Source organism: Scylla paramamosain, chromosome 19, assembly GCF_035594125.1.
Source record: "Scylla paramamosain isolate STU-SP2022 chromosome 19, ASM3559412v1, whole genome shotgun sequence".
Lineage (NCBI taxonomy): Eukaryota > Metazoa > Arthropoda > Malacostraca > Decapoda > Portunidae > Scylla > Scylla paramamosain.
The window spans coordinates 16,193,642-16,220,500 of record NC_087169.1 but is presented as its reverse complement, the minus strand read 5'-3'; the positions used below and the strand labels follow the sequence as shown (position 1 = coordinate 16,220,500).

At 38.5% G+C, this 26,859-nt stretch overlaps 4 protein-coding genes across 5 annotated transcripts in view; 2 read left to right on the top strand and 2 right to left on the bottom strand.

Annotated features, from left to right (window-relative positions):
* Nucleotides 1-1,955: 1,955 nt before the first annotated feature.
* On the bottom strand, nt 1,956-13,526 carry LOC135109745 (signal recognition particle receptor subunit alpha-like). Of its 2 annotated transcripts, XM_064021325.1 has the most exons (15): nt 13,181-13,526; nt 10,648-10,897; nt 9,671-9,877; nt 8,881-9,094; nt 8,227-8,265; nt 7,580-7,680; nt 6,866-7,018; nt 6,362-6,490; nt 5,689-5,764; nt 5,131-5,297; nt 4,392-4,583; nt 3,872-4,036; nt 3,364-3,498; nt 2,918-3,094; nt 1,956-2,658 (listed from the first exon to the last, which is right to left on the bottom strand). In XM_064021325.1, exons 2-15 carry the CDS (start codon nt 10,771-10,773, stop codon nt 2,533-2,535), a joined length of 2,007 nt encoding a protein of 668 aa, XP_063877395.1. In that variant the 5' UTR covers nt 10,774-10,897; nt 13,181-13,526; the 3' UTR covers nt 1,956-2,532. The 2 variants fall into 2 exon arrangements, with proteins under 2 accessions (XP_063877395.1, XP_063877396.1); XM_064021326.1 differs by lacking the exon at nt 8,227-8,265.
* A 1,797-nt stretch (nt 13,527-15,323) lies between these two features.
* LOC135109744 (ATP synthase lipid-binding protein, mitochondrial-like) lies at nt 15,324-18,733 on the top strand. The gene is made up of 3 exons (XM_064021323.1): nt 15,324-15,408; nt 15,812-15,884; nt 18,084-18,733. The coding sequence occupies exons 2-3, from the start codon at nt 15,837-15,839 to the stop codon at nt 18,384-18,386; spliced, it is 351 nt and encodes a 116-aa protein (XP_063877393.1). The 5' UTR covers nt 15,324-15,408; nt 15,812-15,836; the 3' UTR covers nt 18,387-18,733.
* Nucleotides 18,734-19,353: 620 nt separating this feature from the next.
* LOC135109743 (dehydrogenase/reductase SDR family member 4-like) lies at nt 19,354-24,875 on the bottom strand. The gene is made up of 7 exons (XM_064021322.1): nt 24,682-24,875; nt 22,522-22,699; nt 22,139-22,216; nt 21,484-21,630; nt 20,889-21,023; nt 20,450-20,505; nt 19,354-19,827 (listed from the first exon to the last, which is right to left on the bottom strand). The coding sequence occupies exons 1-7, from the start codon at nt 24,813-24,815 to the stop codon at nt 19,713-19,715; spliced, it is 843 nt and encodes a 280-aa protein (XP_063877392.1). The 5' UTR covers nt 24,816-24,875; the 3' UTR covers nt 19,354-19,712.
* A 1,934-nt stretch (nt 24,876-26,809) lies between these two features.
* Nucleotides 26,810-26,859, top strand: part of LOC135109742 (MAP kinase-activating death domain protein-like) — a 71,382-nt gene continuing 71,332 nt past the window's right edge. Inside the window, 1 exon segment of the mRNA XM_064021321.1 lies at nt 26,810-26,859. This exon segment is cut by the window's right edge and continues 471 nt beyond it. The gene's annotated coding sequence lies outside the window, so the exon portion shown is untranslated.

Genomic DNA, 26,859 nt, shown 5'->3' with positions numbered 1-26,859 from the left:
AAGGGTGGCAGGGATTAAATGACGCGGCTTCGCTCGTCTCTCACTCATCGCAGCCTTGTGTTCCCATGCGACTCTGTAAGTAACATTACGTAAGGAAGGTTGCAAGGAACTATTAGACTTCTTGATTTTTGTTTTATACCTTTGCCTCCTAATTATGCATTACTAAATAAATATTAGAAGTGCATTCAGGAAACAATGGTTAATATCGTGAACCGCATTCTTAAACACTGCCGTATTCTGTTCTTAATAATATTTGAAGTGTAGTTTTCTGTTTCTTGTGATAGTTTTTTTTTTTTTTTTATCATGAATTTAAAGTGTTTTCGTATTTCTCGTGATAGTTAAACAGAGATTTAGCATTCTTAGCATCATAAGTAGCTGACTGTTTTTGAGAATTGTAAATGTGCGATTGGGCAAAACGCATTATCATCATAAGAAGCTGATTGATCGTCTTTGGCTTTTAAAATAAAGCGTAACAAAATCTGGGCCCAGTAGCTCCATCACGGACAGAAAAATTATTGGGAACGATGTCAGAAAAAGGCAGTACTGTAAGTAGTTGCATCATAAGAGATTGCTCATCCATATGACCCCAAAACTTAAAATATTAGCCCAATAACTACAGGACAGCCAGAAAATTATTGACATAAAAATAGAATGCTAGCAAAGTACCAATGTTGCAGTAGTGTTGAGTGTACGCGCGTGTTCCAAGCACACGACTTAATGCTTCATTATTCTTTCACATTTCCTTTGTCCTCCTCCTATCTGATTAGTCCTTTTATTCATTTTATTCACAATTCCCTTAACATCGTTCCTCGTAATAAGACACCATCTATTTTTTTTTTTTTCGTTTTTATTTTATTTGCTTTCATCAGGGTTCTATTAAGTCAGCCTCCGTTTTGCACACGAGATTGAAAATTAATCTGCTCGGTCACGCATTAGATACAGCTTTCTCAGTCACTCCACCGTCTTGCCTATACTTTCCATTGACAAACTGAATTAGGAACCGCGTATTTGAGTTAATGGTACTAGACACGTTTTTCTCCATAACTCCAACGTTTAATCCTTACTTTTTCATTAACAAAATGTAATAAAACCATGAGATAATGATCAATATATGGTATACTGAATCACCAATCATGTAACCGGGATAATAGCATGTGCAGCGAAATAATTAGTGTTGTTATCCTTGTTCTGCATGTCCAACGAAGTAGATTGCGTTCTTATACATGTCCAACGAAGTAATTGTGTTTTTATCCATGTCCAGGGTAGACGAGGCAAAATGTGAGGCGAGAGAGGAACTGCTGCTGGTGAGAAGAGTGGAAAGCGATGGTCAGGGAAGATGGTGAGTGATCCTGATTTGAATGAGAAGGAAAGGCAATATGATCCAACAGCGGGGAGGCTAAGAGAGAGAGAGAGAGAGAGAGAGAGAGAGAGAGAGAGAGAGAGATTGTATGGAAACCCAGGTAATAATGTCAAGTGATTAAAAGAAGATAACGCCACTATTTAAAATCATAATATTACATGCTGTGATTTTTTAGTTTGTTTATAATTCAGCGATGTGTTTTTTTGCTTATTAGTGTGCGTGTGTGTGTGTGTGTGTGGTACTATTAACAGATGACATATATATTTAGCACCTTACTGTCATCCATTTCTCCTTCAATATTCCAACACTCCACCTTCCTAAATTCAGAGGTCTTGTATTCATCTCATCTACCACACTCTTAGTCACCTTATTAACTATTCTATGTGACCATACAGATTCCAAACCATCTTGCATCCATTTCTCTTTCATACTCTAGCACTCCACTCTAATTTCACTGGAGGTTGTTTTGCTTCATCTCATCTACCACACTTTCACTCGTGGTCATGCAATTTATTGTAGATTCCATACAGCTGCAATAGTAATCTTGGTTTTTCCTTATTAGGAATATATTCAAGGTTCCCATGAGACACACAAGAGATATCATATGCTTTTATTTAAGGGATGATTTCAATGTTACAGGTGTTCCAATCAATAATTCTGTACTGACATAACATACAGCACAGCTCATAGATCCAATCAGCTTTTGCCAATCATCCTCCAAAGTCTTTAATTTAAGTGCAATGGAGTGCAACAGAATGAAAACCAAATACACCTTATGCTTGTCATGGACAGTACAAGTAACATGACAACACCACTTCTTCAATGAGTAACAAAGGAACAGTACAGTGAGATAAGATATGCACTGATGAAAGAAAGGATCAGCTTCACATGTATGTATAAGGTGCTTCCCATAAACATTTTCTGAGAACTTCAATCAAATGTTCTGCTCCTGGATACAACTCACAGAGAGACTCACAGAGGTACAGAAACACCACAGCAAGATTATCATTATTCCACAGTGCCAGAAGAGATATAGTGGAACAAACACTAACTGGTTTTATCTTAATTTACTCCATTAGCCTTAAATATTAAGTTCTTGGAAAACATGTGTGGGAAAAGACAGTAGATACATAGTGTTAATATTGAACACTTCAGTCACAGCCAAAAGTTTCCTACTTCATGAGGGCGTGCACCACCGCCTTGGCATCCAGATTGCGCAAGTCAGTGTAGGTCTGCCCAGTGCCCACAAACACAATGGGCTGACCTGTGATGTAGGTCATGGAGATGGCAGCTCCAACCTGCAAACCAAGCAAGGATGCAAAGATAAGGCAAAGAAACAAAAGAATGTTCTTTGGTATCAAGATGTAAATGAACAGAAACAAGCAACAAAAGAGAAGCCACATGAAGCTAACAGGCTTAAATGACAATTCCTGTATGATGCATGCATAACTATCCATCTATCATTGCTCTTCTTACATGTATCAAATCTTCACTTAACATGACTGCATTAAGAACAGGATAAGAGGAAGAGGCAGACAAGAGGCAGAGAGCACTCACCTTGTCATCAATGGTGTCAAACTTGGTCAGGAGAATGCCATCAATGATCTGCGGGTTGTTGCTGGTGGAATGGTTGGCCAGGGCACGGTTGAACTTGACCAGTTGATCCACGGCCTCATTGCCAACCAGTGCCTCCCCCACGAAGAGTGTCAGGTCCGGTTCGTTCACCAGGATGAGCTGTAGAAACATTGAACTATGAATAGTCTATCTATATACCAGGCTGCAATCCAATACAGGATGCCCCAGAGAAAGCACAACATACTCCCATGTTATTCACACTCTTAACCATGTGGGCCCCCAATGGAAATTAATCTAAATTCAGAATGGTATTTATTTTGGAAAAATCTAAATGTTCTGAAGAAAACCTGAAATAGCAAAGTAAGCACGTGTTAAAACTCTTATAGTGAATAGAGTGCCTATCTATATTCCTACAGGAGGCAGCTCACCTTTGCCAGGGCTCTCATGAGTGGCTCGTTGTCCTGCATACGTCCAGCAGTGTCAATCAGCACGACATCAAAACCATTCTTGCGGGAGAAGTCTATGGCATGGCGGGCAATCTCAGCAGCATCCTTCCCATAGCCCTGCAGGAAAACACAATGAGATCATGATGGCTGATGGAGGAAACTTTAAGCAGTAATATTAATTTCATGATAGAGGAAACCAAACCAAAGTGAAAAACAAGTACCTAATTGGAGCTGCAGGACGGAGACGCAATAAGATTGATGGGGAAACTTTTAAGCTATTGATTTCACTGGCTTGAAGTCACCTAAGCAGCAAGGCAAGTACCAATTCAAAGAGTTAACAGATGGATGGAGAAACTTCAAACATTGCTACTGATTACACTCCCTTGAAGTAACCCAAGGAAAGGCAAGTACCTATCCAATGAGCTGACTGATGAAGGAAAAATATTTAAGCAATGCTAGCTATTTGATTGGCAAGGAGCAGGGCCAATACCTGTTCAAAGAGCTGCACCATGACCTGGCCATTGTGCCTCTCTGGAGGGTGAAGAGCATTGAGGTGGTGCATGTGGGTGCGGAGTTGCTCCACAGCGCCAGCACGGAAGGTGTCACATGCCGCAATCAGCACGCGGAACTCATTCTCCACCAGCCAGAATGTTATCTAGTGGGAGGAAAGACAGGGGTTAATTTCAGTGATACATGATGGGCAACATGAAAGTTTTAATGTAAGAGGGGGCAACATGGACAAGATACAGAATAAAAAGAAAGGTCCAATGAAGATGCCAGTCCCAAAAAGAGAATTCTCCAAAAGAGAATCCAATTTTCTGCCTATAACTTTCATAAACTGCAATATTTTAAAATTGACAAATAAAAAAATACACAAAAAACTTAAGGTACTGATCTTTTTTAACTAGAATATATATACGAGACGCTAATCTTTTATAATAGTAACCACAAAACATGAAAGCAACCAATAAACTACTAAGACAATGCTCTATTCCAGCACAGCACGTCACCTTGGCCAGGTTGGTGGACTTGCCAACGCCATTCACGCCACAGAAGGCCATGGTGTAGGGGCGGCCGGTCTTCTTGGCCTCCACCACATCACGCAGGATGTCCAGGCGCCGCTTTGGGGTAAGCAGCTGCACCAGGGACTCCGTCAGGGTGTTCCGCACAGTGGTGGTGATGCCTTCAAATGTTCCCAGCACCTGCAGAATGATGGTGATAGTAAGCTTGTAATGCTGCAGTGTTATGGCTAATGCATTTTTATTTTTTATTTTTGTTTTGTTTTTAGCTGAGTAATCCAATTTTTTTTTTTTATACAACTAATTCCTTTTTTTTTTATGGCCTAGGCAATAAAAGACCAGTCTCTTGCTAATCTCAGTTTACAGTCCTCATCATTCCTTTCTTTCTTACTGTCCTCTTCCTCTTCAATTCCTTTTCATTCTTGTATACTAGAATTCCTGTTTATTTTGGTCTAAGATTCTCACCATTCCTTCCTTTCTTCCTCCTCTCCCCTTTCTTTTCAAGCAGGCCTATTTGTTTTTTATTTAAAATATGAATAAAAATAATATCAGTTGCATAATCAAAGGCTATAAACATCACTCAATTATCTTTATACAAAGTTGACATTTTCCTAAAGGACTGCAGATTCAAACATTTGATCATAAACCTCCCCACTACCCAGTCAAAGTAAAACAAGTGAAGAAAACATCATAACAAGAAAACACAGCAAAACTAAACTAATGTACCCACTTTTCCTTCTAACTTCTTCCCAACAGACTGGCACAGCTTCCCGGCAATTTCTGCAGCCACGTTCTTCCCAATGAGGTGATCCTTCAGCTTCTCCAGGACTGGGTCTAGATCAGCTTCAGTGAGAGTTTTACCTCCCACCAGCCCTCGGAACATGGAGAAGACACCACCTGTGGAAATATTACCTTGGTTTGATTGATGCCAGGAATTAAAAAGTAAGTTTCCTTTGTCACTTCTCTCTGTTTGTATCTTTCTCTCCTCAGGAAAAGATTTATCCATTCATATATCAAAGCCTCTCTTTTCTCTATCAAGAAAAAGAAATTACGTGATCTCTCATACAAAAGAAGTAATCTTGATATGATGATAATACCAACAATCTAGCATACACTTCACAAAGGAGCACTCATTCATTCAAGAAGTCCACAAGCTGCTACTGAAAAGAACAAATACACTCATACACACTTTGCAATCCACACTCAACCTTCCATCACTCAAAGACTCACACTAACGTGTGACCCACCAACACTGAGCAGAACACTGAGGTAGTAAGGAGATCCTCACCTTGAGAGGACTTCTTCTGGGTCTCCTTCTCGGCAGGAATGTCCATGCCACGGAGGTTGCCAGAGAGAGTCCCAATCTGTGGAGTATCTTGTGTATTTATATGCATTCTGCAGTTATGTTTTCTATATTAAATGTAAGATTTGTATACTTAGTGCTCAGGATTAATTCTCTGTATGTTGTGATTTCCTGATTGAAGGTGGATAAATTAAATTGGTATTATATGCATTCTTTGTTACTTTGTATTATTCTCAACAGTGAACTACAAGTACCGCTAATAGGAAATCAAGAGTGTCAAACATATTAGTGTCAGACATATGAACAACTGGGAATACAAGACAAAGATGCAAAAGGGAACACAATGAAAAGAAAAGCACGTTCAGAATAACAGAAAACCCCCAACTCCTCCTTACTTGTGACAAGTCAGAGAAGGTCAAATATATGAACAATTGGGAAAACAAGAAAGAGATGCAAAGAACACAATTACTAATCAGACATAAGAGATTAGAATGAAAATTAAGCATACTTAGAATATTCGGGATGCAGTACAGTGGTCAACAAGACTATCCCTTTCCACAAGAGGCCAACAGACCTAGGAGTGTGAATGATGTGCTTAATAGTGTGTGGTGCTTTGTCTGGGTCTGGTGTAAAGAGAAGACAATACCCGATTCCTTACTTGTGACTGGTCTGGGAGGAAGTCTGGACGCAAGGAAGACTGGGTAGCATTCCCACTGCCACCCTTGGAGGAATAGTCCAGACTCTTGGAATCTTGGCCACACAAATCCCACACTGTTGCCTCCTTGCCCTGGGAGAAAAAAAGCAAGATATAGTTATTGCATTTTACACCTTTTAATTTCATCCTATCTCTTTACTTCTTGGATGCTGTCTTTCTTTATTAAGATTTCCTGTTATTTATTTACTTTTTTTTTTTTTAAGTCATACATGTTCACTCTTCCTAATAGATAGCAGTCTCTAATACATGTCAATATTCCTCTTTGTTTTTCATAGACACTCACTCTTTCCATTATACACTACTATACATTATTTCACATTAATTTTCCTGTCTTTTCTATTTCATATTAACTTTTCCATTCTTTTCCTATAAACACTCACTCTTTCTAATGGATACTGGTCACTCTCTCTCTTGCCACTTGATATACAGAAGATAGTTGGCCCTTACCTTCTTGCCCTTAGCCTTTGGACTCTTAGCCTTGTCCATCTTGGGAGTCTTGGGTCCAGCTCGCTTATTGAACAGCTTCTCACGGTTCCTCCTCATGGTTTCCTCATCAAGCTCATCCTCAGCCTTCTTCTCTGTCTCTATGGCACTGCTCAGCTGTCAAACAAAACTGTAGCATCAGTACTGTTCTCATGTTTTCATCCAGACTACAAAATTCCTGTCCTGTATTCAAGCTACCCATTTTTATTAAAACACACAAGAAAAAATGTAAAACAAAGCAACACCATCTTACATTCCACCTTTCACCTTCAAAACAATCCTATTCCTGCATCACACATTCAAAAACAACCTTCTTGCCGTGTTTCAGATCAGAGAATGGCAAATGGCTACACTTCATCAATGCTCCAAGCTAAATGAAGTGCTCAAAACTGGACCATTGGGAGGGGTCTTGCATACTTCCACAGCCTTGTTGACAGCTTGCTAATACATCTCCATATGGTCACACAGCCAAGATCTATGATGCATCTGGCTGGTAAGAAGAAACCTATTTTGCCTTCCACTTAACTCCACATTCCTTCCTCTTAACTCCACATTCCTTCCTCCTGACTCCAAGCTCCTTCTTCCCTCTTAATCCCCAGCTTCTTTCTCTCTTTTAACTCCAAGCAGCTGAGCATTTTTTGCTCAATGTAGTATATGAAGGTTATAAATGCAACTCACCTCAATTTCACCACCATTCACCAACACATTGGTCTCAGCCACTTCTTCTTCATCCTCCTCATCCTCTTCAGGTTCTAGTTCCTCCACTCGTGTTTCCTTGCCTGTCAAAGAAATATGAGTTTAGTTTGATCATAGCAGTGCTAAATGCAGTCCTAAGTGAACAGCTAAATTAAGTCTAGATTCTTCAGCAATTAATGAGTTAGCCAAGATGGTGTGCTATTTGTCAAACAAACAGATGTGTAGATAGAAGTGAAAGACTGACAGAAAGCAAAATGACTAATGGGTATAAATATGATAGATGCAATAAAATTAGAAGATAAAAGCTGGAATACCTGAGAGAAAGGGAGCAGGTATGATAGATGTAAAGGGTATAAGTATAAGAAATGCAGTGAAATTAGAAGATAAATGCTGGAATACTTGAGAAAATGGGTGTAGATATTATAGATGCAGTTGGTGCAAGATAATACTAGTGAAATTAGAAGATAAATGCACAAGTATTTGAGAGAAAGGTGAGAGGAGAATCAGAGAATTAGATCAAGCAAGGAAAAGACTAAATATTCTTCCACTGCAAGCATCATCAAGAACAAGAATCAGATAGATAGATACATGCATACATACAGTACTGGAATAGCTAAATATGTACTCACTATTATTATTACACTCAATGTCCCTCCTCTTTGCTTTGCCTGAAACACAGAAGCGCATCAGCATTAAGATTTCCGTCACCACCTCAGCAGAGCAAGCAAGGCCACAGGAGACAGAACTGAGACCAATGAGGATAGAAAGAAGCATAACACACTATGAATGTTAATCCTGGGAATGTAAACTATCATGATACCACCACCACCACCACCACTTGAACTACAACCATCACCACCACCACCATTTGAACCAAAACCATCACCATCACTACTGACTGACTCCATGGAAAGCACTTTATCCTTTATAATAAGGCAAGGTGTAGAGAAAGGAAACACTGTGGCAAATGTTCTTTAGGTCCATAAAAATAACAACCAGAGAATAAAAAAAAATAAATAAAAAAATAACCACTCACTATTTACAGTTCCATAAACAAAAGATAGAGAATTAAAGAAATAAATAAACAATAACATCACTCTATGTTTATAAAGCTCAGTAAACACAAAAGATAAAAAAATAAAAAAATAAATAAATATAATAAAATCACCTTATATTTATATAACTCAGTAAAAACAAAATAAATAAATAAATATAATACCATCACCTTATATTTACAAAGCTCATCAGAAGATAAAGACAAACACAGAACAAATCATTCTCACCTTCCTTCTTTGCCGCCTTCTTAGCCGCGGCCGCCTGCTGCTGCTGCCGCTGCTGCTCCCGGTCACCGCCACGCACTATCATGGAGCTGACAGTTTTGGTGGACTTGGCCGACTCATGGAAGCTGCGCGGCTTCTTCACCTCCGCCTTCACCAGCTGGGTCTGTGCCTCAGCTGCATGCAGGATGCGTCTGTAGTCTTCCTGAAAGTCTCCACTCTGCAAAATGAAATGTAATTATTTCAAGTGGTGCTGTTACAAAGGACATATGTACTTCCTTGTCCCTTCACACATATATACTTCTTTATTCCTCTACATATATTTACTTGACCATTCACACACACACACACACACACACATATATACCCTTAACATATATAACCCTTAACATATATATACATCCTTAATCCTTCAGCTGCTATGCTACTTGAACTTAATCAAGTGTTATAGTGCATGTCTGTGATTGGCAAAAAGGAGTGACTGACTAATTCAAACATTCTAATGCCTGTAGTGTTACATATAAAATAGTAGAGTTGTCAAGAATTATTCAAACTAAGCTCACAAGCAAAGGACAAGAGTATACAGCAATAACCTCGTGACAGTCCCTTCTTCAAATAATCCTCTCTCATTCCCACAGTAAAATAGTAAAAAATTATTCAAACTAGGCAGAAACAAAAAGAGCACACCAATGTAAAGCTTATAATAGTCCTTCCTTCAACTCCTCCTTACATCTTTCCACAGTAAAAGTTACAAGGATCACCTAAACTAAGCACAAAACAAGAAACATCAGCGTACAGCAATAATCTTGTAGTAGAGTCCCTCCTTCAAGTCATCCCTGTATCTTTCCCGAAACTCGCGCTGGACGTCGGAGAGAAACTTGTCCACATAGGAGAGCTGTAGTATGTTCTGGTACACAGCCACAAACAGCAGGTCAAACTCATTGTCTAGCTGCTGTTTTAAGGCCAGGTTCCCATGCGTGTATATGTCCATGCCGCCCCGCTCCTGAGGACAAAACATGGTATTAGGAGTTAAAGTGAATGCTTATTAACCCTTCACTGCTATTTGACATGCTTCCTTACTCATAAACCACTGTGAAGCCTTTCTTTTTATTCTACAGCCACTTCTGTGTATCTCACTGGCTAAACATTGAATAATCTATGCTTTTCATTCCCTTTTCTTTCTTAAATATGTTCTAAAAGATTCTCTGCATTGTCTTTAGCATTGCAGATTGTTCCATATAAAACTGTGACAATAAGCAAAATATAATGTAAGAAAAACTCTTGTCTAAACAATCATATAAAAAATTGTGGTATTAGAGCACACAATCTCTTTTAATCCCTTATTAAGAGTAACATCAAAATCAAGACGTTTAAGAAAATATATTGTAAAAAAAAAAAAACTTATTAGACTAAGATCCTGAGTCTCTTTCCCACATCAAAAGTAATGTTATAAACTTGATACAGGAAATGTAATGCAAAAAAAATAAATAACCCCTAGTCAAAGCAATCTCATTCTTATACATATAGACACATCTATTTATGCTTGCATTTTTTTTCTTTTAACTTTTTCCCCTTGCACTCAACCTTGTTTCTTTTTTTTTCCAGCATTTTTCCCTTTCCCTCTTCCATTCCACCTCCTTCCCAGTCCATAGTAGTAATAGCAGAAACAGAGGTAGAAACAACATATAAGAAGCACAACAAGTCTTAATGAACCAAAACACGAGATAACCAGTCCTCATTTCCGTGGCAGATGAGTGACATGCATTGTCTTACCTGAAGCACCACGTTTCTAATTAGTGCATTAATGGCATCTATGGATGTCTTGAGCTGCTGCGCCACATCCTGGAAGTACCACAGCACCAGGCCGCCCTTGGTGATGACGGCAAAGAAGTCCAGCATCTTGAGGAAAGGACTTGTGGACTAATGTTGTTGTTTCTTTTGCGTCACAGCTGTTCGTGTTCTGGTCTCGGTCTGGGTCTTGAATTCTGGGTCTCGGTCTGCGCCGCCGCAGACCCTCGACTTTCTGCTGACATCATACCATTAACACGAGAAGAAATGAGAGATATAATTAATAAGACGGTAAGGATATGAGTGTAAGGAAAATATATGGGTGAGTTTTCTTCTTTACTCTTCATTCCAGACTCCTTTTTCATTCCCATCTTAATTCCACCCTTCATATCAATTTAAGGCTTTCCTCTTTATTTCAGCCTCTTTTCTCCAATTTCATCACTCAGTCTTATTTCAGTCTTCTTCTTCTAATCCCACACTCTTTCCTTTTAATTCTAGCCTCTTTCCTCTTGAGTCCACCCTCCCTCTTAATTTCAATCTCCCTCTTAACTCCAGTCTTCTTTCTCTCGTCCATTTAATTCTACTCTCGCTGTTCCTGTTAATCTCACTAGAACCGTAAAAGCACCCTTATATAAGGTGTATGACTTCAATTAGCGCCTTTTCACTGAAATCTTGATAATCTGTCACAAGAACCGTAAAAACAGCCTTAAAACCCCGTGCGTCACTTCAACTAGAACGTTTTGAGTGTAGAAATCTTGTCAATCCGTCATTATAATCGTAAAAGACATCCTTAAAAACCCGTGTGTAACTTCAACTAGAGCCTTTTGAGTGAAGAAGTCTCGCTAATCTCACACTAGAACCATAAAAAAAATAATAAAATGAAATAAATAAAAATAAAAACCTGTGTCACTTCAACTAGAACCTTCAGAATGTAATGGAGGTGCGGCACATAAGCGTTTCAGAATATGGTCCTATGTAAATTCGAGCTACAGACTAATGAAACCAGTTTTTTTTTTTTTTCCTACTCAGCCTTCCACCTCTTGTAATCCTTAGTTGATTAATTTATCGGCATGTAAAAGCTTTCATATGAAAGGCGGCGGTTGACTTACAGGAATGCGATCAACTAAAACAATTCACATATTTTGCCTGTGTGCCTTTCCCCAGTCCCGTTCAGTGAAAGATAAGGCAACACACACACACACACACACACACACACACACACACACACACACACACACACATACACACACACACACACACACACTACATGTCTGGAAATACCTGGTAATATCAGAAAAAAAAAACATTGGAAATCATGACGATGACGACTGGAAGGGAGGAAGGTGCCGCCCTTATGACGTCACAGCAGATGGCGTTACCTGATGACGTCACAAAGTCCGTTGGCTTACGTACGTACGTATTTCATTTAAAAAATGACCCCTCGAAAAAAGGCAGCTAAGCCTGAATGCTTTACATATTCTGACTTGCCACATAGTTTAATTAATACCGTGAATATCAAGAGATTTCAAACGTCTCAAATATTAAAGACATACAAGAAAAACACTTTGGAAAATTGTTGGAACCTTAACACCCATTAAAAACCATTCAAAAGTCCACCCAATTTAGCATAACAAGAATAAAAAACACTTTAAAAAATATGAATACTTTTTTCAAGCAATTCAAAGTTAGTTAGAAACTGAAATAAACAATTCACCGAAAAAAAGCAAAAACATAGTTGGAACAAATATACGGTTTAAAAAAAAACTCTACAGTCCACAAATTTGATTTAACAGTAGTGGAAACCACTTTACAAATCATGCGCAATTTTTAGAAGCAATAAAAACTGCACTGCAAGCTGAAATAAAAATTTAAGTTAAACGATTCCTGAAAAAAGGGCCGAAAAAGACACCCTTATTTTACACATCAGCAACGCCAAAATCAACATGTTTCACTTACCAGACATACGGAAAACACTTAAAAAGTAACTAAATATTTTTCGAAACCATAAAAAGTTATGTACTAGCCGAAATACAAAACTTAAGAAAATAAAAAGAAAATAATATTGGAACAGGCATATCCATGATGGCGGCCTAGGTGGGGGCGGGGCAATGGAGGAGGCTCCCGACATTTTGTCTCACTTAAACTTTCATCAAACTTAAACCAGGCAATGACAGATATAACTGAACAGCGGATATGATAGCTTAGTCATGTGGTTCCATTTTGTGACAGAATTAGCCTGATTGACTTAAAATAGTGAGAGATTAAGCAGATAATGGCTAATAAAATAGGAACGACTTGCCGCCTCCTCAGCTGTTTTGTATCAATATTTAGCTAAATTTCCGGGAGTTATCAGACTTAGATGTGAAAAAAAAAATTAAGTAAATAAATAACCTCAAAAAATACCTAAATAACGAATAATAAAGCTTAAATGAGTGACGTTACAGCCCGCCCGAAAGGTAAACAGTTGATTGGGGTTGACTAGGCGAGGGTGTCACCGTTGTTACAGGGTTGTACTCACCTTGATTAAGTAGTCATCCCTCTGTTGTTCTGTTTTATGGTGTTTAAATCAGTGAGACATTGCGGGGCATGTGGAAACACCAGTACCCGTATGTCTCTATTCAGAAAGGCTTTGCTCTCTCACCGCGATTATTTTCCAAGGCCACAGATATTAGCCAGGTTCTCAGGTTCTCAAGACCGTTCCTTCTTTTCATAATGTAGAAATCTTGTTCGTATATCACTAGAAGTGTAAAAAAAAAACCTTAAGAACTTGTGTCACTTCAACTAGAGGCTTTTGAAAGTAGTGGAGGTGCAGCGCTGCAGTCCTGACCACCACCGCCACCAATATACAGACTGGCGCATCCGTACTGCCGGCCTCGAGCGGGTGCGGGTAAAGTTGACATACTGTAAAATACCAAATTTATCATTTGAAAAGAAAGTTTGCAATTATAGTAATCGTAACACTACTACTAGATATGTACAACTTTTCTTATGCATATGTTGTAATATAAATAATAGATATAAATATAAAATAATATTAATCCTAGCTTTCCTAGTTTCCTCCCCGCTACTGTAAAGCTGCTGGTAACACCTATAAACTAAACAACTGCCACTTCACTAACACGCAGTCGTCTGCTCGTTACAGTATACATGTTACGGCTTTTATGAGAGAGAGAGAGAGAGAGAGAGAGAGAGAGAGAGAGAGAGAGAGAGAGAGAGAGAGAGATTTCACAAAGTGTTACATGTATGTTTGTGAATAAAACTGCTTTATTCCGAGTTGACAGTCTTCTCACGGTACATATAATACTAGGAATTGATCATAAATAAGTGAATGAAGTTGGAGAAGTGGACGTATGAATACAAGCAATGACATCGATAATAAATACACCGTGACAGGCAGAAGAGAATGGCGGTGTGCATGTTACAGTTCATATTAGCATATATCACAAAACTTAGGATGTGACCTCAGCACTTGGGAAGTGTTGCAGTAAAGTGGTAGGTGAGGTCACCCAGAGTGGGTGAGACGTGAGAGTACAGGACACTATTGTTTCTACTCACTGACAGTCTCTCAGTCTCAGGTAATGTTCAAGCGTGTGCCTCTCGGGAACTGCACAGAGTCGGTATCACTTGTTCTCTGAGGTGGCAAGGCCGAGCTGCCATCCATAAGGATAGCCCAACCGGATTCTACGTCTGTAAAAATTTACATAGAAACGCGTTCTGCATTTTCACGATGAGCCCTTTATGCTAGCTAGGACAGAATTATTATTATTTTTTTTACGTGACTTAGAACCATTTACCGTAGTCTCATAAAACTACCTGATTTTCCTTGAATATTACAGGAATATTACTTGCTTATCTGTGGTTAGGGTCATAACATAACATAACATAACATAACATAACATAACAAACCACCTATCCCATACTATATACTACACTAACAAATATGAGAGATTAACTGAAGAGAGAAAGTGTGATATATTCCTATCTATCTAATATATATATATATATATATATATATATATATATATATATATATATATATATATATATATATATATATATATATATATATATATATATATATATATATATATATATATATATATATATATGTATGTATTCACAAAAGCTCGATCTGAGTGTCGTAACCTCTGTCCCACTCAATAGCAACGCATAAGGCTGCAGATAGTTCTCAGGCAATAAGTGCAGTGAAATATGCAACACGTCCTTTATACTGAAGTTAAGCATGGAATTCTAATGTATTTGAATTTGCTGTGTATTTTTGGATATGACTGATATGATTTGATGATGATGATTTGATGGGCTAAGCTTTTGAGGAAATGAAATTATGGTACAAAGTGGTGGTGTGTAATAATTATGTGGAATAAGATAATATAACTAAAATTTATATAAATTCCGGTTGTTTAATATTTATGAGTATTTTTTTTTTATTTGATTGCAATTGAAAAGAAGTGTAGTGTATCATAATTGGTTTTATATATAGGAAAGCTTTTTTATAAATCTCTAAATATATCTTTATACACTATCTACACACTATAGTACGTTTTTATAGCCTTATAATTGCATCTATCTATTATTTAGTTTTGAAAGTATAAGAAAATGAGGGTTAGTAGAATATTGATGTCAAAAAAATAATGCGCATGCGCGGAGCGAGAGAGGGAGAGGCCAGTGAGAGCCTGCCTTCACTCACCTCCTGGTAACCACCCGGTACGCTCGTCCACATCTCAGGTCCGTATTTCACCTCAAATTTCTCTTTAAAACCGAGTAATTCACCACAAAACCATAGTGTACCTATTCCTAATTAACCCCAGAGCACCTTGAGCACCTGTCTGTCCTCTAATTAAGATGTGTTAGTGAGAAATTACCTGTTATATCGATATCGACCGGCTGAGTGTACCGGGGAGCTAAAATGGCGGACTGGGTTGGACTTTAAACCGGTTGGATGGCTCAGAGTGTCTTGTATTCCCTTATTTTACCATGTCTTCAAAACAACCTAAAAGAAGAATGAGTAGTGGTAGTATTAGGAGGAGGAGGAAGAGTTTGAAGAGTAAGAGGAGGGGGAAGAGGAGGAGTTAAGTAAACCGGGTGGGTGTCTATCACCGTTTTTACCTTATTTTCCTTCGTATTTCAGGCCACAGGTCACCAAATCAGCCAAAATGTACGCTGCCAGACTTGCTCTCCCCGCTGCCAGGACTGCCGCCGTTGTGAGTAAAGACGTTTTGTTCCTGTGATATTTTTTTTGTTCTATTGTCTAACATCAAGCCGGCTGAAGTGTATTGATGCCTGTCTGTTGCTGGGTGGCTTATATTCATGGCTAGTGGCTTATTCAGGGTCCAAGGTGGCTTACCGGCTTGTTCGGGTTAGGTTCCTTTTTTCTAGTGTCTAATAACAGCAAGCCGGCTTAAGTGTAATCATGGCTGTCTTTCGCGAACTGGGTTAATATAAGGGCTAATGGCTTATTAAGAGTCCAAATTGGCTTGCCGGCTTATTTGGATACAAGTTTTTTTTCTTAAGCCTTACCAGCGAGCCGGCTTGTATGTATGTATGTATGCCTGTTTGTCTTGCTGGCTTATTTACAGAGCTAGTGGCTTATGTAGGGTTCAAATTGGCTTACCGGCTAATTATCGGTACCATTTCTTCAGCCGGCTTAGTTTTAAGTTGAGTGGTTTGGATTTTAGTTAACAGCCGGCTAACTACACGTAAGGCTATTGTGGCTTACCCGGTGGCTTGTTTAGGAAGAAATGGCTTACCAGCTTGTTTTGGGTGCGCGAGCCCTTAGCCGGCTTAGTGTCTTGGGGTAAGTGGCCGGTTTAAGTGTATCGAGGTATGTTGGTTGTTAGTTGGCTTGTTTAGGGTTGTTAATTGGCTTGCTGGCTTGTTCAAGGTTATTAATTAGTTTGCTGGCTTGTTTTAGGGACTTAAGTCATTATCCGGCTTAGTATGTTTTAGAATATAGGCTTGGCTTGATCATTTGCTATCTGGCTTAACTAATACACGACTAGTGGCTTAATTTAGTGATAATACACCTGAAGAGATTAGTGGGATTTGTTAATTGGCCTTGAAAGTGGCTTGTCGGCTTTATGGGGGGAGACAGCAATTCATGGCTTTGTGGCTTAAATGTGTGCAGTTGACCCAGGCCTGAAAATGGCTTACTTGGCTTATTATATGGGGCTGTGGCTTTACAGATGTATGGCTTATTAATTGCTAAATATACAGCTGGCAAATTAGTGAATGTGGCTTACTTGGGTTAGATGGAGTTGTGGCTTTTCAGAGCTGTATGTGGTTGAAGTGGCTTACTCTGTTGTCTGTTGGAACTAAAATATTATTGACAGTTTGGTTTATGAATATTTGTTGGTATTACACTGGTTTATTTTGATTTATTTTACTGCTTTATATCTTTGGGTTTGTTGTTATTATGTACTCTTGTTTTTTTTTCTATCTTATCTGAAGGGTTTATTTTATTTTACTGCTCATATGTCTATTGCCCATTCATTATATAATTGCATGATCTTGTATTGCTTATTTGCTGCTGAGGTTACGTAATACTGGCCTCCTTTTGTATCATCACTAATCTGTTGTTACTGTTATGTCATTCTTGTGCTATTGTAACATTTTAATGCATCTTATTATATATCACTAAATTTGGCTTTGTGTAACCTTTATAGCAATGGATAACTAAAAATTTGAGTGGCCTGCAGCTTTTCAGTTATTTATGTTGGTTTCTGGCAGGAGTTATTTGCAATCTTTATTATCTCCAGCATTTAAGATCTGTATTCATGTGCTGCAGTATTCAGCTTAACCTTTGCATGGTTTTCATAATCACCAAGTTTTAATATATTCATGTGTTTGTGTCTGGCTTGAGCTTTTCAGTCTCATAATTGCCTACAACCTTTAGATACTTATTCATATGTTAGTTTCCAGCTTAGGCATTTCCATCGCATAATTGCTTGCAACTTTTCAGGTACTTTTTCACATGTTAGTCTATAGCTTAAGCTTTCTACAGTTCTCATGATTACTGACAACTTTTCACATACTTGCTTAGGTGCTACAGTCTTCAGCTTAGTGATCTTGCACTGGGAGGAGTGATAAGAGGCTAACAAGTTAAGTAGAGGAACCACAAATTCTACACACATTTAAACACAGCATCCACAAATAGGAGAGACATTACCAGTAATGGACACTAGAGAGGAGCTTATAAGGTTAAGTTGCTAGGTAGGAGTTGGGAATAACCCTACAATTGGTGCCACAGGTGGAGCTTGTAAGGTTAAAAAAGTAACCCCAGTGACTGATGGCACAGATGTTCGCAATAAGAGACAGTGTCAGTAATTAACATTACTGAGGAGCTTGTAAGGTTAAGTTGCTAGGTAGGAGTTGGGAGTAACCCCCAGTAATTGCTGCTACAGGTGAGGAGCCAGGCCCTGGTGCGCCCCATGGCAGTCACCACCACCCGCACCCTGCAGACCACCACCACCTCCAGGGACATTGACTCCGCTGCCAAGTTCATTGGTGCCGGTGCTGCCACTGTGGGTGTGGCCGGCTCTGGTGCTGGTATTGGCTCCGTGTTCGGCTCCCTCATCATCGGCTATGCCCGCAACCCCTCCCTGAAGCAGCAGCTCTTCTCATATGCCATCCTGGGATTCGCCTTGTCTGAGGCTATGGGTCTGTTCTGTCTTATGATGGCCTTCCTGCTCCTCTTTGCCTTCTAAGCGTGTGACCTGCGTGCCGTGGTGTCTGGTCGCTGCCACCGCCACCGGCAGCTGCCTGGCCTCCCCGGTGGACCGTCGCTCACCCTCTGGGCTGAGATCAACATCTAATTTATGTAAGGGTGAGGGAGGGTTCCTTGGTGAGGCAAGGTATTCCCAGGAGACCAGCAAGGAAAGCTTTGGATGTATATAAGGAGTAAATTAAGCTGTTTCCATTTTGTTGGTACATTGTGTATCGAGTCAGGCAATGCCAAAACACTCCTTTTGGGGGGAATGCTAGAGGAAGTCCCTGTGTACAATTCCAGTGTATAGAAAAAAAGTTTATAAATAAATCTAAAATTTTTGTTGCGTTTATATGTTTTATTTACATGAAGGAATACCCTCTCTGTGTGTGTGTGTGTGTGTGTGTATAACAGTTGTGTGATCTGGGTCAAGATTGTCATAAATTGTATATTTAGTTTGGGAGAGGTGTATAGATGTATGAAATTTCACAAGTAATGAAATATGTAGACTGCATTTTAAGTTGACTGACAAAAGGATATGGTGAAGGAGTACATGTGCAAAAGGGATGTTAGTAGAGGCAAAATGTGACAAGAAGGCAATGTTCAGATAATGTAACAAAGTGAGGCATCTGTGTGGTTATGCAAAATGCAGGTGGTTTAATGTTTGCTCCGGTGAATACAGTTCAGGTGGAAATCTATAGAAAGTATCTGAACCATTTTTGAGCCAAACTGTAATGTAAGAAGGAAGAGGAAGGAAGAAATTTAAGTGTTTAAGGTCAAGAGTGGAGCATGGACTACAAGGACCAGTGGTGTACGAGTTAGAGTGAATGAGAAGAGCAGGGAGTGTGAAGATGGTGGATGGATGTGTGCTATAGTATTTATAGAACAGGGAGGGGTGAGATGGTGTGGGCATGTACAGTTGATGGATATATATAGAAGATAGAGTAAATTTTGTTACTTAACACTCATTTGTGGTAAGGAAAAGTTTAATTTTTTTTACAATCATAATTAGAGTATACCACATTCACATACAATATATATGCACTATACAAAAATACTCCATGAACTCTATTATGTGCAAATGAACAAATGACTGAATACACGAAACCACTCCATGTAATATCCAGCCTTTTGTTATAGAATTCTGAATGAAAGTATACCACATTCACAAACAATATATATGCACCATATAAAAATACTCCATGAACTCTATTATGAGCAAATGACTGAATACACGAAACAACTCCATATAACACCCAACCTTTTGTTGTAGAATTTTAAATGAAACCCTAATCTAAATTACAAAATTAACTCCTATCACTAACACCTAGAGCCTTGAAAACATTCCTCCTGCTGCCACATATGACTCCCCAGTGATGTAGGAAGCATCTTCACTGCACAAGAAAGCCACTAGGCCACCCATCTCCTTGGGTTCGGCAATCCTGTGGAGGAATAAGCTGTTACACTACAAGACATAAAAGAAAGAGGCAGTCAAGAAGAGAGAATAGATACACAGTATTTCTGTCTTAGAATGCATGAAATGATAACTAAAAGCACTTTTCAGTAAGTCTTACATGAAAAGAGAAACCAGCATTAAGTCAGGTAGGTAAATAGAAAGAACAGATCCTTATTAAAGCAAACTAGGTACATATTCTGGGTTATGATGTAAAGGAAAATATTTATTCTCAGAGTATGCTTGAAATAATCACAAGCATCTTTCATTAGATCTTCTACACATGGAGAAGCAGTCAGGCAGGAATATAGGGAATAGGTGCATATTAATCATAAACTAGGTACTGTGGTTTATGATGTAAGGGAAAATTCAATAGTCTCAGAATACTTGAAATAATAATCAGTAGCATCTTTCATTAGGTCTAACATCCATGAAAAGAGAAACAGGCAGTCAGGCAGGAAAATAGGAAGAACAGATCATATTAAATCATAAACTAGGTACAGTAACTGGGTTATGACAAAGGGGGAAGGTTTCTTAGACTCGGAGAATGTTTTAAGGGATAATCATAAGCATTTTTCACTGGGTCTTGGTGATGGAAGATGCAAACTTACCTGCCCAAGGGAATCATCTCTATTGTCTTCTCATGGATAGCTGGGTTTTCTGTCAGCTGGAAAGGGTACTAATATTACTGACAAGAAATTAAATGCAAGATGTATATGTAATTTATGCTAGTGAAGCTTATTTTAGATATTTTCATTTAAGTAATTATCTAGGGTGGTAATTTACCTGACTATCCATCCACCTAAAGATATACCAGGCTGGCAATCCCACATCAGGAAGTCCAGACAAAGCACTACTCGCATGTATATATCATTCAAACATAGCCCTGTACCCCCTTGGTGGAAAGGGATATTCTTGTGGAACACCCTTCTACACCCCAGGAGCTTAGGAATAACATAGCTGGACATTAAAAATCTAAATTATTACTTTATTTCTTCTTGTATTCAGAAGAAATGGTGTGAGAAGTAGTAAGCTCAAAAACAAACTTACAAAGCTGGAGAATTTAGTCCGCACTACTCCTGGAGCTACACAGTTCACTCTGATGTTATCTGAGGCCACTTCTTGAGCCACAGCTTTGCTCAGCCCCAGCAGTGCCGTCTTGCTCACACTGTATGCTCCCAGCATCTGTTAAGAGGATGGAAGTGTGTTGATCACTCATTGGTCCATATTCAAAAATACTTGTGGTTCTCATAAAGACCAACTTCAAAGCACATGGACTGAGTCAGCCAGAGTTTTATCTACTGATGGTGCAAGATCTCTTGTTCAACTATTATAATCCTACAAACATTCAGAAAATCATAAAAGCTTCCACTGCAGTCCCTAATAAGAGTCAAGTTATAGCTTTGAAACATTTAAGAATATAAAGCAATATTAGCATTGCATGTACAGCAACATACAGTATTTTGCATTAGGTTTGGTGTTCTGGTTCCTGAGATTCACTGATGTATGTCAGATTATTGTGTATTTTGTTACTGTAATCTAAGAGGATGAAAGTCTGCCCATTACTGAAAATTAGCATCAGATGTACAGCAATTCTCAGTGACTGCATCAGATACGGTGGTGTGGTTATTGTGCATTTAGTTACCGGCATTGGTTGATATCCTCCGATGGATGAGACATAGACAATAGCACCACCCTTCCTCTGCCGCATATGAGGGACAGCCAACTGGGTGAGCTGTAGTGCATTCTTGACATTCACCTCAAAGATCTTGTCCCACACACCCTCTGAGCACTGGGAAGGGAAGCAAAATTGTTTCATTATCTTCAGGCAAGAATAAGGAATATATATGAAGCAGGATTATTATCTTCAGGCAGGAATATGTATGAAACAGGATTGTCTTGTTTATCTTCAGGTAGGAATAAGGAATATATATGAAGCAGGATTGTCTTATTATTTTGCAAAAGGAATAAAGAATATGTACATGAAGGAGGGCTGTCTCATTATCTTACGGAGACAGGAATAAGGAGTATATATGAAGAAGAATTGCCTCATTATTTTTTGACAAGAATAAAGAATGTATGTAACTTATTACACCATCAGAAAATTATACAGTTAAGATAGAATAGGTTACCAGACTGAATGCAACTTAATTTTACCAATCCTTGTGAAAATTATAGTTAAGATACATTAGGTTTCCAGACTGAATGTAATCTAATTTTACTGAGTACAGTTTATCTTCTAGCTGGGATGGGTGATCTGATGCAATATGACAAGACACACACTGCAGTACAACACTCACATCCAACACTCCACCCACTGCGGGATTCACAGCAGCATTTGATACCAGGATGTCCAGACCACCAAACTTTTCCACAGTCTGAAAGTTAAACATTTATGGGTACATCTAAACACAAAAAGCTGTACTGTACTGTTATTCAAAACTGAGGACTCTTCCTTCTGTTTTATTCCTACAATGAGGCAAAATGTCTTAACTAAGTCCTTTAATGGAATACGAAATGCATGGAAAAAAAAATCTGGTTAACTATTTTGACAGTATGAAAAAAAAGAAAAAATTGACAACTTTACATTTTCATCATTCAGGCATATACTAGGTTAGAGTTTTCTCAACAGTACCAACAGCAATCAAATAGTTAAAAATTACACAGGCAATGCAACCCACACCTTGTCAATGAGAGACTGGCGCTCCTGGTGCTTGGAGACATGACAAGGGATGCCCACCACTGTACATCCTATTCCTTGTAAGTCTGCAACTGCTCGCTCCACATTAGCTGGCTTTCTGCTGCTCACCACAACTTTGGCTCCCTCCTCCCCCAACCTTTGGGCAATGGCAAGACCAATGCTGGAATAAAGTGAAGGATGAGGAATGCACAGGAATAGATATCTCAGTTCTCTCTCAGCTGGTCTTAATATTCATGAGTGATGCAAGAGATTGGAAAATATTATTGGTTTGGGAAGGAATATGATTATATACTCCCTTTATTTTGAGTTTATTAGCATACATGAATGATATGATCCAAGAGGGATGTCAGGGAGTGTTACTGGTCTGAGGAGAGAGAAGATTGTGATATACTACTTTATTTTGTGAGATGAGTCCTCTGTTTGTATCTCCTGCCAATGTATTCCCTGCATAAAAGGGGGCACAGCAGGGGAGCTGGGAATCCCTTTCTCTGTATTCTTATTCCCACAATGAGAAGACAATGTACATGAGGGAAGTTGGTGCTAATAGGAAAAAGGTCATTTGGAAGATGGAAGAATGGGGTGAAGGAGTACATGTGTGGAGTTAGTTGAAATTAAGTGTTTAAACAAGGAAGGGGAATATCTGAAAAGGAGAAGTGGAGATGTCACAGATATAGTTAGAGAAAAGACATAACATCCTCCAAGAGGCATCTGAGACTGGTAATAGATATTTCTTTACATGTACAATATAATCAGTATAGATAACATCTAATGTCTCATCTTCATTCTGTTCTAGGTGAGTGAAGTATCAAGTCATCTGTCACTCAATGATGCCTTGGTGACCCTGCATCCCCTCCACCTCTGTGACTACGTAAGTGTCTCAAACAACTTAATCCTTTTAATGCTAAGACTGTCCTTTGTCAGTAATGTTTGCACAGAAGCAGAGAATAAGAGAACAGAAGGCTGATTCTGTCTTTCCTAGGCTAGAGGCTGCTTATGAGAAATTTCCTACTACAAAAATTAATGAAGATAGGTCTAAGCAGTTGGAGGTGACCTGGAAGAAAAGTTGTTTAGCAATAATAGAGTTAAAAATAGTTACTACTGAAGTAGATTATTGTATATGATAGGCTAAAAACAGCACTGGTGATGATGCCGAGATGCTGTCATGCTGTCATCTCCCAACACAGAGATGAGGAGCTAAATTCTCACCTGGAGGCAAAGTGAAAGATAATAATTCTGTAACAATACCATATATACATATATTAATTAGTGCAAAGATATGATCTCTCTTGGATCATATCATAACAATACCCTTACATATTAATTAGTGCACAGGTAGCAGGAAAAGGAATAATTCTGTACCAATACCCTTGCATATTACAATTAATTAGTGCAGAGTAAAAAAAAAAAAAAAAAAGGAATAATTTGGTATCAGTACCCTTATATATTATTTCATTAGTGCAGAGAGTAGGAAAGGAAATAATCTTGCAACAATACCCTTATAAATTAGTCCATTAGTTCAGGTCATGAACATAACCTTAAAAATTAGCCAGCATCAGTTCTGACCCATTAGGTTAGATTAGATTGGAGAATTACCACTTGAGAATCAACACTCATACAAAGACTACCAGGATAAGCTTAGAGACCCAATAATACAAGAAATTAGGGATTATGGAAATAACTTCATAAAATAACCAGTATCAGTCCACGCACAGTAGCTCTTAGCAGAACAGCATGTTAGGTTATGTTGTCTGAATTGAAGGTTAGGTTAGGTTGGAGACACTACACATACAAAGACTACCCGAATAGGCCTAGAGAAGATGCTCAGATATAAAGATAAGCAGCATCTGCCATCACCAGTAATAACTCCTAGCAGAATAACATGTTAGATTTGGTTACGTTTAAGGTTAAATTTGCTTATGTTATATTAGATTTGAGGCACCACACATCCGGATAGGCTTAAAAGATGCTTAGATATACAGATGATCAGCATCAGTTTGGTTAAGTTAGGTTAGAGTTAGGTTAGGTCATGTATATTTAAGAATCACCACACATACAAAGGCAACCCATATAAGGATAGAGGTTCATAAGACACCAAGGGGATCGTGGAAATAACCATGGAAATTCACTAGCATTAGTCCTCACCCATCAGTGGAGGCAGTTACTATGGCCACCTTCCCTGCCAGTCTTCCTTCCCCTGTAGCTGCCGTTGCCATTGCTCTTGTGGTGATAGAGGCCAGGAGAGAGACAGGCCGAGATAAATTAAACAGACCCATCATGATTAGTGTGGTATATACTCGTGCTATGCCTGGCAGTGAGGTATATCATCTGGTTCTGTAAACATTTCATACTGTCTTTATTACTTGGTCTTACGTAATATTGTTTGGTGCGTAGAAATTGGAATGTTATAGGTTTGTTTTATTGCCGGTTCATGTACGTGTAAGATGAGGTGTTGGTGAGAGATTGGGGTTTAGGTATTTGTTTTATATATGGATACTTCCCTTTCAAAGTTCTCAGTATATTTAGGGAATGTACTGTTTTTATATAGGCTATATAGAAAAAAAGTGTTTTACGAAGATAACACCAGTTATATATGAAAAAACACAAAATAATAGAGGTAGAGTTATTTCAGGCCGAACATAACTAACAAATAATATCAATAATCATAAAAAAAAAGGCAAAACTTTTAAGTGTACCCTAAGAAACTACAGGTGAAAAGTTTTCTGTAATCGTTCACACTGGCAGCCGTATGTTAAGAATAAATGTAGTGTTTTAAAATGTACTTTTTACGTTATACACTAAGGAAATGGTAAGTCCTTAGGTTAGGTTAGATTTAGGTTAAGAGCTCGATAAATGGATTTAGATATATTTATGCTCGTGTGTGTGTGTGTGTGTGTGTGTGTGTGTGTGTTAAAAATTCCTTTTAGTTGTACGTACCTGTCTCATTTTCTAATTATGTCTTTTGCATATTTTCTTTCTGTTCTAGTTATTTGTTATGTCATATGTGTAGTTATCCAGCTGTTATATGCCTTTTTGTCTTCATTTTAGAGATTTTCTTCTAGTTATCTGTCTTCTTTTTCCACGTTCTCTCTCTTCCGCCATAATCTGAAGAAAGATAAATAACTGGAAGGGACGCGTTCTGGAAAAACGCCGGACAGGCATGATGGGCCATATATATATATATATATATATATATATATATATATATATATATATATATATATATATATATATATATATATATATATATATATATTAGAAAAGCTGATGGAAGCACTAAAAACTATTCTCGTGTGTGTGTGTGTGTGTGTGTGTGATTGCATTGTGACTTGAATTGTGTGTGTGTGATTGCGTTGTGACTGTGCTGTGTGTGTGTGTGTGTGTGTGTGTGTGTGTGTGTGTGTAAATTAAACGTTTATCTATTTAATTATTTCGTGTCTAAAGCAGTGATGAACTTTACTCTCATTTAATTATAGTCATGCTATTCTCTCTCTCTCTCTCTCTCTCTCTCTCTCTCTCTCTCTCTCTCTCTCTCTCTCTCTCTCTCTCTCTCTCTCTCTGCTAGGTGACATTTGCTTTTATCTTGCAAAAACTGATCATATATTATCTCGTATTGAAGGATACGGGTTCAGGGACGAGATAATGTAACATCCCATAGCTTCTTTCTCGCTCAAGATAGGTGCTTCATTCACGCTAATGGGATTGTGAGCATTGATGTCTTTCTGTATAAATTTCACGTGTCAGGTAGAGTTATTCATCTAAAATAGGGAAAAGACTTTTGGGAAAAGCTCAGGACGAAGAAAAATTATTAAAATTAGATCGTACAAGTAAGGAGACTATCACTTGAAAGGCTAGGAAATGGAGGTAGATAGAGCATTGAACAGGCGTTCGTCAAGATTATACACTGTCCGCTTTGCTGTTCCACTCTAGAGAGAGAAATACCGCTGGTCAAAGTAATTGTACTAGATGGTATGTGTAAGGAGACAATTATTAAACCTAAAAGGCTGGAAAGAGGATAGGCGTTCATCAAGTATGCACACCATTTCCTCTCCTGCCCAGTTCCTCGCTAGACTTTACTGTCAAACAATAAACCGATTAGTCACAGCATAGAAGAGCTAAGTCCTTTAATGAGTAGAAAAGTATAGTAAGGTTAAGGTGAAGTCAAGTTCGCCTAGACAAACGGAGAGGGCTCAGCTGACAGGTAGTGACGTCACATCGACTCGCTGATAACACGAAACTCGATGATCGCTTCCTTTCTTCTCAAACACCAACTCGCAACCGGTTAGCCAGTCACATTGCACCGGTACATGAACACCCACGTTC

Coding starts and splice junctions, on each gene's coding strand:
- LOC135109744 (XM_064021323.1), top strand. CDS start 15,837: ATGTACGCTGCCAGACTTGCTCTCCCCGCTGCCAGGACTGCCGCCGTT. Junction 15,885..18,083: donor CTGCCAGGACTGCCGCCGTT/GTGAGTAAAGAC, acceptor TTGCTGCTACAG/GTGAGGAGCCAGGCCCTGGT.
- LOC135109745 (XM_064021325.1), bottom strand. CDS start 10,773: ATGCTGGACTTCTTTGCCGTCATCACCAAGGGCGGCCTGGTGCTGTGG. Junction 5,765..6,361: donor TCCTCCCAGACCAGTCACAA/GTAAGGAATCGG, acceptor GATACTCCACAG/ATTGGGACTCTCTCTGGCAA. Junction 4,584..5,130: donor GGAAGAAGTTAGAAGGAAAA/GTGGGTACATTA, acceptor ATCATTCTGCAG/GTGCTGGGAACATTTGAAGG.
- LOC135109743 (XM_064021322.1), bottom strand. CDS start 24,815: ATGATGGGTCTGTTTAATTTATCTCGGCCTGTCTCTCTCCTGGCCTCT. Junction 21,024..21,483: donor GAGGATATCAACCAATGCCG/GTAACTAAATGC, acceptor TCCTCTTAACAG/ATGCTGGGAGCATACAGTGT. Junction 19,828..20,449: donor GAGATGATTCCCTTGGGCAG/GTAAGTTTGCAT, acceptor ATTCCTCCACAG/GATTGCCGAACCCAAGGAGA.